A 13,799-nucleotide genomic window follows, 5' to 3' on the forward strand; every position below is an offset into this window, starting at 1 on the left:
GCTTAGAACGATGAACATCTTCGGTGACGTTTTTACAAACAAATTTCGGTAACGTTTTTACCATCTAATTTCGATGCCGTTTTTACCAAACAATTTCGGTGACGTTTTTTGGACAAATTTCGGTACCGAATATTGCGCAGAAAACTGCTTGCTTATTTTTGCAACGTATACTTTTGTTGAACTTTGAAATTGTTGTGCATTTCACTTTATCTAGTTTGAACTCATTTTTTCTTAATCTTTGATTACATTTGGTCTTGCATACTCATTTTTGTTTATGTTTATGTTTACGTTATAATTTTTTGAGTCCGGACAAGAAGTTGTTTGATATTTACCTTTTTCTAAACGTTTTGGTCAATTTGATGTTTAACTTTTCAACATTTACGGTCGATGTGATGTTTAATTTTGCAATATTTTTGGTCAATTTGATTTTTTAATGTTTCAACATTTTCGGTCAGTTTGGTGTTTAATTGTTCAACATTTTCGGTCAGTTCCACGATTATTTTTCAACATAGAGACTTAATTTTAAATAGCTAATAAATTGTGACAAAGTCAAAAATATTTGTAAATAGCAAACTATTGATCTACAAATAGCCAGCGTCTTAAATACTATTACTAGCTCTATAAATAGCACCCCCCTTTTGTTTTTTTTGAAACCAAGGGAAACATTTCCATTCATAAGTGATAAATCACGATTTTACATGGATGATATTCTTATTTCTCTCTTTTGAAAACTTCATGAGAGTTACATACCTTTAAATGCAAAGTGCCTCATGAAGAGAAAGTATTGGACTAGACACCGACTCGATAAAAGGACCCTAAAGGTCGAAAGATAAAAAGATCCTAAAGATCGAGAATGAAAAGACCCTAAAGGTCGACAAAAACACAATACAAATACGAAAATAACCACCGTTGCCATCACCGGAAAACCGCCGCCGTCTCCGGAAAACACCTTCCGTCATCGAATAGCTGCCTGCACCGCCGAAAAACCGCCGCCATTCTCGCCAAGAAACCGTTGCCGGAAAACCGCCGTTACCACCAGAAAAAACCGCCGCCACCATCACCACATCACCACCAGCATCTCCAGATCACCAGCCATTTGTTATAGTAACTCCACACCCTCACACCACCACTCCATCATCATTCAACAGAAATCCCTCATCATCACCACTAACCCCTTCAGAATCACTATCCCACTCCATAATTATCATTAAACCCAATTATTCCAATTTTTAACCCATCCCAACAAAATCTCAAAGTAATTAGTGATAGATCTGGAAGAGAAACTCAAAAAATTGGAGGAAGTAGGGTTTGGCATGAAGATAGTATTAGGGTTAAGATAGAAGGAGAAAGAAATTGGGAGTTCTTTGTCTTGGCGAATAAACTGAGAGAAAGAGAGGAAGAGTTGGTGTTGTAATCATCTGTTGTTGGTTGGTATCTAAATTCTTCTTTAAAGGTTGAAGATCTCGTTATCCCTTGTTGGTTGGTATCTGAAATTGAAAAATTTAGTTTTGTAATTGAACAGTCAAACATCGTACGCCGCGGGTCTTCTTCACCCACGTTGTGAAAGTGTTATCAAAAGAACAAGTCTCTTCCAGAGAGACACGTGACTTTTGGCGCCAAATTTCCCGCCAAACAACCAAGAACAAAGTGCACACTGAGAAACCCTAAAAACCAAACTTGAACGAGTGAAAGCAGAAGAGAGACGAAGGAGTCTCCTAAAAATGGTATTTTACTCTTTCTACACACTCGATTTACTTATTATTTGATTTGATTTCAGTCTCTACTGGAGTAATAGTTTTTGCCCTAATTTAATCTCCAACAGGACGATTCAGACAATGCCGGTTCCCCCACATCTGCAGGTTTTAGCACCGATCGACTTCCTCCTAACACTAGCCGGACATCCGAGACCTACTCCGACGATGAAGCCGCTGTTGATCCTGAAATTATTAGAGACGAACCGGAGGAAGTAGAGGAAGAAGAAGAAGGAGAGGATCTTTACAATGACAACTATTTGGAGTAAGAACTAAAAAAACCCATGAGATTTTTCTATTAGTATATTTTTATAATCTATACCTATTTTTGATGTGTTTGTATATTAAATGTAGTGATTACCGTCAGATGGAGGAGAATGATCAATACGAATCGGTCGGTATTGACGATTCAGTGGATGACGAAAGGGATTTGGATCAGATCATGGAGGACAGGAGAGCTGCTGAAGTAGAGCTTGATGGTAGAGATGAACGTACTGTTAGTCGAAAGCTCCCACGTCTTCTGCACGACCAAGGTAAGGAAACAACTCTTTCCCCCTTTTGTTAGGTTCACCCTTTGAATAGATTAATTCCATGTCCAGCTAGTTGTACCCATTCTAGGTCCGGTATAGAAGAAGAAAAATAGTAGCGATACAAAACAAGCTTCCCCCCATAAACATATTCATTCGTTGGATATAAAAATGGTAATTAGAGGGAGGTAAAGAGAACTATACAGAACTACTTTCTCTCTTATCGTGTATGGAACTAGATCATTTTTTTTTACCAATTGCAGTTCACAAAAAGAAAATGACTGAAGGGTCTCAAAGAGGCCGCTTCTAGCGGCGGACCATCATTTGGTAGAGTGATGATGGTCAAATTATGGTCTGAAGACAACCAGAAAACCATTTATATTTTTTCTGAGAAATTTTGCGTTCATTATAAGCAATGGGGGTTTTCAGTTTCTTCATGCTTAAATACTGATATACTCTTATTTAGTGTTGAAAGATACTATTTCCCTAGTTCCATTTTTAAACGAGTCTTTTGGTTGCAGACACAGACGAGGATATTAACTACAGACGTCCTAAAAGGTCTAGAGCTGATTTCAGACCTCCAGTAGAACCCAGAAGCTATGATGATACAGATGACATGCAATCGTCGCCTGGAAGATCACAGGGAGGACACTCAAGGGATGATGTACCAATGACTGATCAGACAGATGACGCATATGAGGTTTCTAAGCCTCTCTAACCTCGAGATATTTTCTCTCGTTTCTCTTGTTATTGAGCTTAGTAGTATATATGCATGTTCTTTTAACTATGATGATCTGCATTCAATAGGATGAGGATGAGCAAAACGACTATGACCTGTATGAACAAGCCCAAGGACCACTGAGGGAGTGGGTAACTATGGATCCAGTGCGTAAACTTATTGTGAGGAAATTTAGGGAGTTCTTACTAACGTACGAGAACCCAAAGAATCAACAAGGAGACCTTGAATACATCCGACTGATTAATGAGATGGTTTCAGGTTAGATATTACTTATGTCAAATATCATAACGTAGCAAGAAGAAATGAATTGTTTAATTTTATTTCTTTCTCTCGTAAATTATACGCTTTTATGAACTCGTTCATCTCCTCTTGCAGCTAATAAATGTAGCTTGGAGATTGATTATAAGCAGTTTATATATGTTCATCCCAACATTGCCATTTGGCTTGCTGATGCGCCTCAATCTGTTCTTGAGGTCATGGAAGACGTTGCCAAGGATGTTGTATTTTCTCTACATCCAAACTACAAGAACATTCATCAGAAGATATACGTCCGGATAACCAACTTACCAGTGCACGATCAAATCCGCAACATAAGGTATTTGAGAACTTCTCCATGTTGATGGAAGTAGTTTCATTTCGTACGTTTCAATCTTACAGTTTAACAATTTATACTTGTCAATGCGCTCCAGGCAGATCCATTTGAACACCATGATTCGTATTGGAGGAGTTGTAACCAGACGAACTGGGGTTTTCCCCCAGTTGCAACAGGTTAAGTATGATTGTAACAAATGTGGGGCTGTTCTTGGACCATTCTTCCAGAACTCGTATTCAGAAGTCAAAGTAGGATCTTGCCCTGATTGTACATCAAAAGGGCCATTCACTGTCAACATTGAACAGGTCAGTGTACTGAGCATCATTCTGTATTGATCTTGAAGACCTGAAACTCACCACTCAAATTTTTCCATAAATTCTTGTTCTTTGCAACAGACAATCTATAGAAACTATCAGAAACTTACCCTCCAAGAGAGTCCAGGAATTGTGCCGGCTGGTCGGCTCCCAAGATACAAGGAAGTGATACTCTTGAATGATCTGATCGATTGTGCTCGCCCTGGAGAAGAAATTGTAATTTTTAGCTTAAATTTACTGTTCATTTACCGTCGGTTCTATCTAGTAATATCGAGCTGATTGTTTTCATGATTTTTCAGGAAGTCACCGGTATATATACAAATAATTTCGATTTATCTTTGAATACAAAAAATGGGTTTCCTGTGTTCGCCACGGTGGTAGAGGCAAACTATGTTACCAAAAAGCAAGATCTCTTTTCTGCTTACAAACTTACCCAGGAAGATAAAGAAGAAATTGAGAAGTTGGCCAAGGATCCGAGAATCGGAGAAAGGGTTTGTTCTATAAAATTTTGTTTGTCACTTCTCCAGGACAATAAATGATGGTAAATGCTTAACATTACGCTTAATTTTCATATTTTCAGATTGTCAAGTCCATAGCACCATCAATATATGGCCACGAGGACATAAAAATTGCATTAGCTCTTGCCATGTTTGGAGGCCAAGAGAAGAATGTAGAAGGGAAACATAGATTGCGAGGAGACATAAATGTGCTCCTCCTTGGAGATCCAGGAACTGCTAAATCACAATTCCTCAAGTAAGAGTAAACTAGACTACAAAAATATGACCACTACCTTTTTGTTTGTATCTTATTCGCGAGTTTTTTTCTTAGGTATGTCGAAAAGACAGGGCAGAGGGCTGTTTACACAACTGGAAAAGGAGCATCTGCTGTTGGGCTTACTGCAGCAGTACACAAGGACCCGATCACACGAGAGTGGACTCTTGAAGGAGGAGCACTTGTCCTAGCTGATAGAGGGATTTGTCTGATTGATGAGTTTGACAAGATGAACGATCAGGACAGGTAAGAGAATTACACAAGTTATCTCTTAAATTCTAGATATACTTGAACGTTTTGTACATGAAAAGTCTATATTCTTAATCAGAGTGAGTATCCACGAAGCTATGGAACAACAGAGCATTAGCATATCAAAGGCTGGAATTGTCACATCTCTCCAGGCTCGCTGCTCTGTCATTGCTGCTGCAAATCCAATTGGAGGAAGGTATGAAAATGTACTGAATATGAGGATACACAAAATGGCTTTTGCTGTATTTGCTTTGCATCAGCCACTATTGTATTATAAGTAACATCCAAGTGCGCAGTCACTTAGCTATGTCTTGGGTGTGACCATATGTGAAAAATATTCACAAACGCCTCTTTTGGATATTACATCAAACATATTTTAAATGGAAATCTTCTATCAACTATCCATCTAAGAGTTGTGCAAAGGATAGTGCAGCTTCCATCAATTTCCAATAGCAACTGTTGGCATCTAAGACCAATGTTTGAAAAGGCGCATAACATGCGCACACCTAAGCAAAATATAGGTGTACTACATCAAGACTCACACCTTCGTATGCAGAGGGGTGTACACGTCGACAACATTCAGTTGTTCTTTTAAGTGACTAGTCAGTGAAGTGACAACTCATGTCCTTTTAAGTGGCAAATGATAGTTTTGTTGTTCTTTCCTCTATTTTTCTTCAACTTTCAGAGGTAGTCAGAAGGTAGAACCATAGAAGTGGCCAAGAACATTTATATCCTTTAACTTTACCATTAGCAAAAAACTTTGTTGTAGCACTACAAACAAATTTAACAAAAATATACTATCGATAGAATGAAATGTTCTTATTATATTATAATATATCAAATTGAAGCTACTCTATACCGTCTCGCATTAGCAAAGAAACCAGGTCGAGGCGGAAAAATGATTTGTTAAACATTGTCTTAAGACACCATTCCACACACAATCTGTTATCAGTACAGCTATTTCCTCCACTAATTGTTCTGTTTACTTGTTTCTAGATACGATTCTTCAAAGACCTTTGTGCAAAATGTGGAGCTGACTGATCCAATTATCTCTCGCTTTGATGTCCTTTGTGTTGTTAAGGTCATTTTCTGGATGAGATTTTTTTATTGTATGGTATACTTCCAGAAGCTGCTTTTGACAATGGTTGATTAATACAGGATGTTGTTGACCCGGTAACGGACGAAATGCTTGCCAATTTTGTTGTCAATAGCCACTTCAAGTCGAAGGCAAAAGGTGTTAACATAGATGATATGGTAAGCAATTCCCAAGGAGACCCTAGTCTGGCTTCTGAGCCAGTTGACGATGAGGTAAAGACTTAAGCTCTGTTCTTGGTATAGGTTGAAATGAATCACCTCGGCCTGAACCCTGTTGCTGAACAGGGTTCAGATAAGCCTGGTTGATTTTTCTTTTTTCTAATTGTGTAGCGGTCAGTCTCCCCTAGGTAAAAAAATTACAATTAATTCAAGATCATTTTTCTTTTCTGGTTAGATACTCTCCCAAGATATGCTGAAGAAATACATAACCTATGCCAAGTTGAACGTGTTTCCGAGATTACATGATGCTGATTTGAACAAGCTCACAGATGTTTATGCTGAACTGCGTAGAGAGTCATCGGTGAGATCACCTTAATCATTACTCTTTGAGTGTCATGACTTGGACCAATGTTTTCTCATGTTTGATCATTTCAAGATTGAAGTATTAATGTTATTTTTCAATCATCTTGGTAGCATGGGCAAGGAGTTCCGATAGCGGTGAGGCACATAGAGTCAATGATAAGGATGTCCGAGGCACATGCTAGAATGCATCTTAGACAACATGTGAAACAGGAAGATGTGGATATGGCCATACGTGTTCTACTGGATTCTTTCATTTCAACACAAAAATTTGGGGTCCAGAAAGCTTTACAGAGGGTAAGAAACAACTTCAACTTTTTTCTTCCTTGTAATTTATGTTAGTGAAATCATACAATTGATTAGAAAAGCTGAAGGAGGACATTATTATTATTATTATTATTATGTTGGAATGGGGTATGAGTTGTCAGACCATTAATCAAGAGTAGGAAAGCTGATTGATTTACCTGTTGCAGAGTTTCAAGAAGTATATGACATACAAGAAGGATCAGAATGAGTTGCTGCTGTATCTTCTGCGTGAGCTTGTGAAGGACGCATTACACTTTGAAGAGATTGTGAATGGGTCGACTGCTGGGCTTAGCCATATCGAAGTCAAGGTGGAGGAATTGCGAAACAAGGTAAATGATATGTCTATAGTTTCTTCTTGATGTATATATATATAAGTAATGCTTTGAGATGAGTGTCTGAATTGGTGGTGGTGGTGGTGTGCAGGCACAGGATTATGAGATGTATGATCTGAGGCCCTTCTTTAACAGCACACAGTTTGTTAGAGCCAATTTTCACTTGGATGAAGAGCGAGGGGTGATAAGGCATCACCTTGCTAGATGAGGAAATTCTGCTTATTATACTATACTGGGTTCAAGGTTCTTTAAGGGCGGATAGGGTTCCTTGTTTTTTTCTTTTAGCATTAGTAGTAGTCTCCTCCTGTTGCTGAGAAAGATTATGGATGTTTTCAGTTCCAAACACTAAAACCTATTTAAATGCATTGCTGAATGTATGGATATAATGGATGTGCTTGTTTTGCATTAGAACATCATCATCATATACACTCCTGACTATTGAAAATGAATTTTGAAAGAAATTTTTGACTGTTTCTGTAAAAATACATTTACGATTAAGATCAATAGTTCTGCCATTAAGAATTTTATACATTTTACACGGACCAGATGTGAATGGTGAGGTTAAACAATCACAAAACCCTTCATTATAGTCACAGATTCCCCTCCAATACGGACCCTTTGCCTTTTGCCATGTATATGAATGGCAACTTGCCCGCCTCTTTGAGACGCCTATCAATTTACAAATCACCATCGATATAGCCTATCAGTTTTGTTTTTTTTGTATGACAAAATGATTGCGGATAGAGAAGGAAAGAGTATAGTAGTGGTACCTGGTAGGCTACTAAATCAGATTTTCCTAATTTCTTACTCCAGTAGTCTCCTAACACAGAATGTCCACTGCACATACTGGATCCTGAAAAATGATACTTAGTATAATGCATGCTAAGTAAGGGAGGGTTTTTAATCCTATTATTATTTTACTCATTTGTATGCATAGTCATGAGCTAGCTAGAGAGGGATACTATTTTCACTGATCATCACACAGTTGTTGTTGTTGTTGTTACCTCATCGATGCCTGTATTCGGAAGAAAAACTCTCGATATGAAGTCAAATCGAGATTCAGGAGGAGCACGTGCCGTTATGAGTATTCCTCTACCTATACTTTCCTTTTGAATCTCTTCAAAATCGGGTTTCAAACCTTCAACTTCTTTTGCAGAGGATACTTCGACCTGTAACATTATTCACTTTAATTTCTAAGGTCATCAAGTAATATTATTTTTAATAGTGAATTTCTAATGTAATTCATTATTATTACAATTTAAATATTTCATTATAATATTAAAATGAAGGAATAAAACAATATGAGTTGAGAGGAAATACAATGAGGTCTCCAGTCAGCATAGCTTTCTTGACATCGACCACATTAGCACCATTAAGGGTCACCGGGCAAAGATGGGAAATCTTTGGAATCACAACGGCCAGTTCCAATTAACGGGAGATCTAATTCGATCATGAATTCATTTATTTTCTCAGGAACCTTTTGTGCGGTCAAAATCCCATATGGAGATGAAAACTCAATGACATTCGATTTCACCTTGCCGTTCGCGAACAATGCGTGGGCAGCAGCCATGGTTGCGTGACCGCAGATAAGAACCTACACATAATATTATTATTGCAAACTCAACTATATGCATGGGAAATTCAAAATAAAAATTAATTCATTTAGGAGTAAAAAGGTTAAAAAATCAAATTCAAAATTACTTTTAAACTAAAACAAGACACAAAATTAATTAAAATTTGAATATTGTAGTACCTCTTTAGCTGAGGTGAACCATCTAATATCAAACTTGTCATAATTTGATAATCTTTTTTTGTGATCAATAATAGTATCCCTCTTGCTTATTACAAATGCTGTCATGGGGAGATTAAACTCCCGAGCAACATTCACCATCCATGCATCATTTTTTTCTCTTTCAATAGACAAACTGCCGCTGGGTTGCCTTTGAATGCCGACGATGTGAAGGCATCAACCTATACATATATATACAAATAATTTAAAAATATATATATATATATATATATATATATATACTTGATTAATTTCAACAAAAGTAATGACTAAAACTGCAAGCACTATGCCAAGCAATTGTAGCAGATCATAAACTAAAAACTGCTAACAATAAAAAGAAAGACTAGTGGTGGACGAGGGAATGTTAGTATAACGATGGTGGTATGGTGCGGTGATAGTGGTAAAAGAGAAAGAACACTATTTATTTATTTATTTTGCTCTACAATCTATGTAAGTAGCTTCTTCTAGTTCTGGAAAACAGGTAACCTTTCGCTGAGCCATTAAAAATCATTTAAAACCACAAGGCCTGAATAAGAAGAGGGAGGTTCTAGTACTTACTACAAAATATTCAACAAATTTTTGCATCATAGCCATTGAAAGAGAGAGAAGGATTGATTGATGTTAGGTTGAGGTGGGGAAAGTGAGAAAGGGGTATTTAAAGAGGAAAAAAATGAGGATGAAAACCGAATTAATCAAAACATGTTCGGCCGTATCGTTACAAACACACCATAGAGAGAGATATATATTAATCATACTTTTATTATATAGATTTGACCAAATTTTCCATTAAAGACTTGATTGTTGATCACATGGCCAGCATGGGTGGATTAATGGATAAATTTCAACAACATTAAAAGAAATGTCATGTTCAATCCTGATGATACTCCATCATCTACTATGACTTTTACCAAATAACCTGGTACAATAAAAAAAATGAAAATGATACTACTACTGTATATATAATAAAACTACAAAAACCCATCCCGACCCTTCTCCATTAGGGCATTTAGGCGCATACTTTATCAATAGAAATTTTAGCCAAGTTTGGCAAACAAAATTAGGAGTTCTGCTTTAATAAAGTGAAGTATATTTGACAAAAATAATTATTTATTATTTAAAAAAAAAAATTAATATGACAACATAATTTATTTTTTCATTTCTTGTTTTTCTTTTTCATATAGATAATTCATTTTATTTCACTCACACAACTTCATGATGACTATTGTGGCAAATGCGATGATAGATCTTTGGTGATGGAGGTGGTTGTGGTGGTGATGGCCATACAATGGTGGTGGTGATGGAGTTTGAGAAAAAAATTCAAAAGCAGAGTCCCAATGTTCATATAAAAGGAGTTTGATGGGTAAGATCTGGGGACCCATCCAGACTTTAGACTTTTAAGTTTGTCATGGCTGCATGATTCTGGGGTAAAATCCCTCAAACCAAGTTTGCCCCAAACCAGGTTGCAGAGGCAAAAAGGACAAATAAGACGACACCTGAACTGAAATCTATTCCACTGGATGACCAACTCCAAAACATACTCTGGCATGTTTCTATTCCATAATGTTTGCCCTTGTACATTTAAGGCTTAAAGGATTAGAATTGAAGGACTCTGAGATACCACAAGGGTAGACTTATCCTATAATAAAACTCTTTGTCTGCTGGGTACAAAAGATCAGGCCAATTCAAAGCCACTGAGATAAGCTTTACTCAGTTATTTCACAAAGACGCACTCTGAATTCTTGTCGATCTTAATATCAATATTTACAACAGGTGAAAATATGATGTTGTCTGAGAAATAGCATAGTAGTAAACATATGGGATAGTTTCCACTGGGAAGTGGAGACTCACTAGTGTTATTAGGAACTGACAAATACATAATTGAGATGAGAAAAAAAAAAAAAAAGGATCCCTCACTTTTATCTCTCTCTCATAGCGTCTCATCTTCATGATACAAGTGTAAGCCAAGGCCAAACCGAGCACAGGCTCTGCAAAATGCTATCTCTTCAGCTGCAGCAACTGGGTCTTCAATCTGGCTATCACTTGTAGATATTGTTCCAGCCGATTCACGATGTGCCTGTATATATTACATAACATTGAAATATCAATTAGACAGTTTCCATATTTTGACTTGAAAAGAATCATCATAATTTGAGACTCTCATCCTGCCCAAGAAAGGAAATTCAGTATTCATCCAACCAATATCTTTACTTTTGGCTGCTGTATCGTTCTTTTTAGTTTTATGTCTTTCTTCTAGTCACTCTTTCAGCAATAGAGAATTTCTACAACCCAAATCTAGCACTGAACCGTAAGGTGAGGCAGACTATGAATTTTTTACAAATTCTGAGAATAGTTAGTTACACGTGCAAGTTCAGTAAAGATTACCCGAACAATACTATTAATTACTATATGATCATGACTAAAAGAGCAAACCACGGTCCACTGTTACCACCACTAGACCAGGTTTGATTTCTAATAGTAATATACATATACTCTCGTTCAAGTATATTAAGTGAATATGGCTCGTCAGATAGTTTAGACTTTATGTGTCCTTTTTAAAACTCTAACCTTCCCATTACTTGCAACTTTTTTCAAATCTACCTTGTGCAATAGTGCCCACATATTCAGTCATGGTGGTAATGATCATCCTTAATATCGTTGAGTTGTATGAGGTGAAAATCTCATGTATATACGGTTTTGTAGAGTATCTCGTAAGGGTGACTATCCGTCAACTATCACCCAGGTCTTCTAGATGGATTAAGGCTCCATAAGAAAAAGGCACATTATTTTGTTATTTATTTTGTTGAAAGCTAACATGTTACAAATTATAATACTTGTTTCGGGCGAATAGGAGGTTCTGATTTCTCCACCACCCACCATCTATCTATACACTGAATTAGGTGTTTACTCGAAAGGAACCTATACTTCCTCATTAGAGAGATATATATCATACTTGTACCATATTATTAGTATATTATACCTTGAAGAAGCACAAGGCAATATTTTCTAACATTAATTAATCATATTGGTTACAGGTTACTTATAGCGGAATTGTCCATATGTAAATTGGAATATGAAACTCCTAATGAAGAATAGGGAGCAAAAAAAAAAAAGATAAATAGTGGAGTAACAAAGGGAAGACATACTTCTCCGTCAAATCCACGTATAGTTACGCGATACACAACAGTGACATTACCATTATCAGAGAAAATAACATCACGTATTTCTCCACACCAACCTGAGGAGGGAAGAGAATTCATTCACTTGGATTAGAGTATGTGTAGGCTAGAAATTCCCCCCATAGCCCCCCATAGGGAGGAGAGGGGGGGTATATGTATTCATGTAGAAGAAGAAATGCAAAATCTATTACTCGTATTAAAGAAGAAGAAGAAGAAGTTGATTACCTACCTGGAGCGAAAAAGCTCAACATCCGATTAGCATGGTACCTACACAAATCAAATAAGAATCTATGATTAGGGTTTGTAGTACTAGTACTAGTAAGATGATGAGAAAGTAATTGAGAGAGAGAGAAAGAGACCAAGGGATGCAATTTGTGCCGGGTTTGACGATCTTATCGGAGACCTTCTTATTGAGATCTCTTAGGATCTCAGCGAGGGGTCTGGTGATGCATGATGACTTGTCTAGAGGTACTACGTAATTCGAATTAGGAACTCCTCCTCCTCCTGATACTGATGATGATGATATTGATCCCCTTCTTCTTCTTCTTCCACTACTATTATTATTATTATTATTATGATCCCTTGTTCTTCTACTACCACCCCAACAACAAATCACGCCACCACCACCAACAGAAGATGAACGACCAATCCAACCTGCTACTACTACTTCCTCCTCGCATCTGATAAAAGAAGCAGCTACAGCTCTTGTTCTTCTTGTTGTTCTTGTTGTTGTTGTATTCAAAAACCCCAAAGACGAGGAATTAGAAAAGGAAGAGGAGGTGATTCGATTGCCTACCTTTACTACTACTGCCTCTTTAGAGACAAAGCTTGTAGTTGTTAAGGCCGCCATGATCGAGATCCAGAGAAAGAAAGAGAGTTTTAGAGAGAGAGAGAGAGTTTTAGAGGCGAACAAAACAAGAGAGATCTCTCGCTTTTTTTTTTTTTTTTTTGATGAAAGAGATATCTCGCTCGCTTATTAGTCTCTCTATCAAGGGAGTTGGTAAAGACGTGTATGTATGTATGTATGTATGTATAGGATGATGAGTCAAGTGTGTTTGGTGCAGCAGGCAGGCAGCACTACTAAATCAAATACTAATACTAGTGGTAGTAATTCTTTTCCATACCTACTACCACTACCTACCAACCTTACAAACAAGTTGAAGAGACCACTGACTTGTCTCTTGTTAGTACCACCACCAATCCCCAATCCCCAATCCTCTATCAGTATCTGTTTGGTATCCCACTCTCTCATTTAGACATTTAAACAACAACACCCCATTTGGGAGAAGAATGGGGTTCCAATCCCCAATCCAATCCTCTATGAGTATGTGTTTGGTATCCCAATCCTCTATGAGTATGTGTTTACTATCTATTCTAGTAGTAGTATATTGGGTTCCATATAAACAACAACACCCTTTTGTAAGTTCACATCCCCTCTTTATTTTGCCAAGTTGCCATCACCTCTCATCTTCCTTCCCTTTTCATCAACTCATGCCTTTTTTTCTTTTTTTTCTTCCCCCCCACCCGCCCACCCCATTTGGGAGAAGAATAATGCCACCCCCCCCCCCCCCCCCCCCCCCCCCCCACACACACACACACCTAACTAATGCCACACTCACCTCTAATTTCACCACTCACC

General features: G+C 37.4%; 2 protein-coding genes and 1 long non-coding RNA gene across 3 annotated transcripts; 1 reads left to right on the forward strand and 2 right to left on the reverse strand.

Moving 5' to 3' along the window:
• The first annotated feature begins 1,091 nt into the window (after positions 1 to 1,091).
• MCM2 (minichromosome maintenance (MCM2/3/5) family protein) lies at positions 1,092 to 7,678 on the forward strand. The gene is made up of 18 exons (XM_086666159.1): positions 1,092 to 1,724; positions 1,823 to 2,016; positions 2,106 to 2,284; positions 2,800 to 2,978; positions 3,086 to 3,275; positions 3,393 to 3,612; positions 3,707 to 3,914; positions 4,005 to 4,139; positions 4,223 to 4,414; positions 4,504 to 4,676; positions 4,752 to 4,940; positions 5,023 to 5,139; positions 5,940 to 6,024; positions 6,102 to 6,251; positions 6,433 to 6,558; positions 6,672 to 6,854; positions 7,031 to 7,192; positions 7,287 to 7,678. Exons 1-18 carry the CDS (start codon positions 1,722 to 1,724, stop codon positions 7,401 to 7,403), a joined length of 2,802 nt encoding a protein of 933 aa, XP_086522285.1. The 5' UTR covers positions 1,092 to 1,721; the 3' UTR covers positions 7,404 to 7,678.
• Positions 7,679 to 7,689: 11 nt separating this feature from the next.
• Positions 7,690 to 8,328, reverse strand: LOC147553577 (uncharacterized). Its single transcript, XR_015236963.1, has 3 exons — positions 8,200 to 8,328; positions 7,966 to 8,048; positions 7,690 to 7,864 (listed from the first exon to the last, which is right to left on the reverse strand). It is a non-coding gene; the product is annotated as an uncharacterized LOC147553577 (long non-coding RNA).
• Positions 8,329 to 10,698: 2,370 nt separating this feature from the next.
• RAD52-2 (cobalt ion-binding protein) lies at positions 10,699 to 13,751 on the reverse strand. The gene is made up of 4 exons (XM_086666163.1): positions 12,520 to 13,751; positions 12,390 to 12,427; positions 12,128 to 12,219; positions 10,699 to 11,058 (listed from the first exon to the last, which is right to left on the reverse strand). Exons 1-4 carry the CDS (start codon positions 13,008 to 13,010, stop codon positions 10,912 to 10,914), a joined length of 768 nt encoding a protein of 255 aa, XP_086522289.1. The 5' UTR covers positions 13,011 to 13,751; the 3' UTR covers positions 10,699 to 10,911.
• Positions 13,752 to 13,799: the final 48 nt, after the last annotated feature.

The sequence above is a fragment of the Eschscholzia californica genome, unplaced genomic scaffold (genome assembly GCF_041429995.1).
Source record: "Eschscholzia californica isolate CP2 unplaced genomic scaffold, dmEscCali1.0.p SCAF_3, whole genome shotgun sequence".
Taxonomy (NCBI): domain Eukaryota; kingdom Viridiplantae; phylum Streptophyta; class Magnoliopsida; order Ranunculales; family Papaveraceae; genus Eschscholzia; species Eschscholzia californica.

Coding starts and splice junctions, on each gene's coding strand:
- MCM2 (XM_086666159.1), top strand. Junction 2,017..2,105: donor TACAATGACAACTATTTGGA/GTAAGAACTAAA, acceptor TATTAAATGTAG/TGATTACCGTCAGATGGAGG. Junction 4,415..4,503: donor ATCCGAGAATCGGAGAAAGG/GTTTGTTCTATA, acceptor TCATATTTTCAG/ATTGTCAAGTCCATAGCACC.
- RAD52-2 (XM_086666163.1), bottom strand. CDS start 13,010: ATGGCGGCCTTAACAACTACAAGCTTTGTCTCTAAAGAGGCAGTAGTA. Junction 12,428..12,519: donor GGCACAAATTGCATCCCTTG/GTCTCTTTCTCT, acceptor TGATTTGTGTAG/GTACCATGCTAATCGGATGT. Junction 12,220..12,389: donor GTTGAGCTTTTTCGCTCCAG/GTAGGTAATCAA, acceptor TTCCCTCCTCAG/GTTGGTGTGGAGAAATACGT.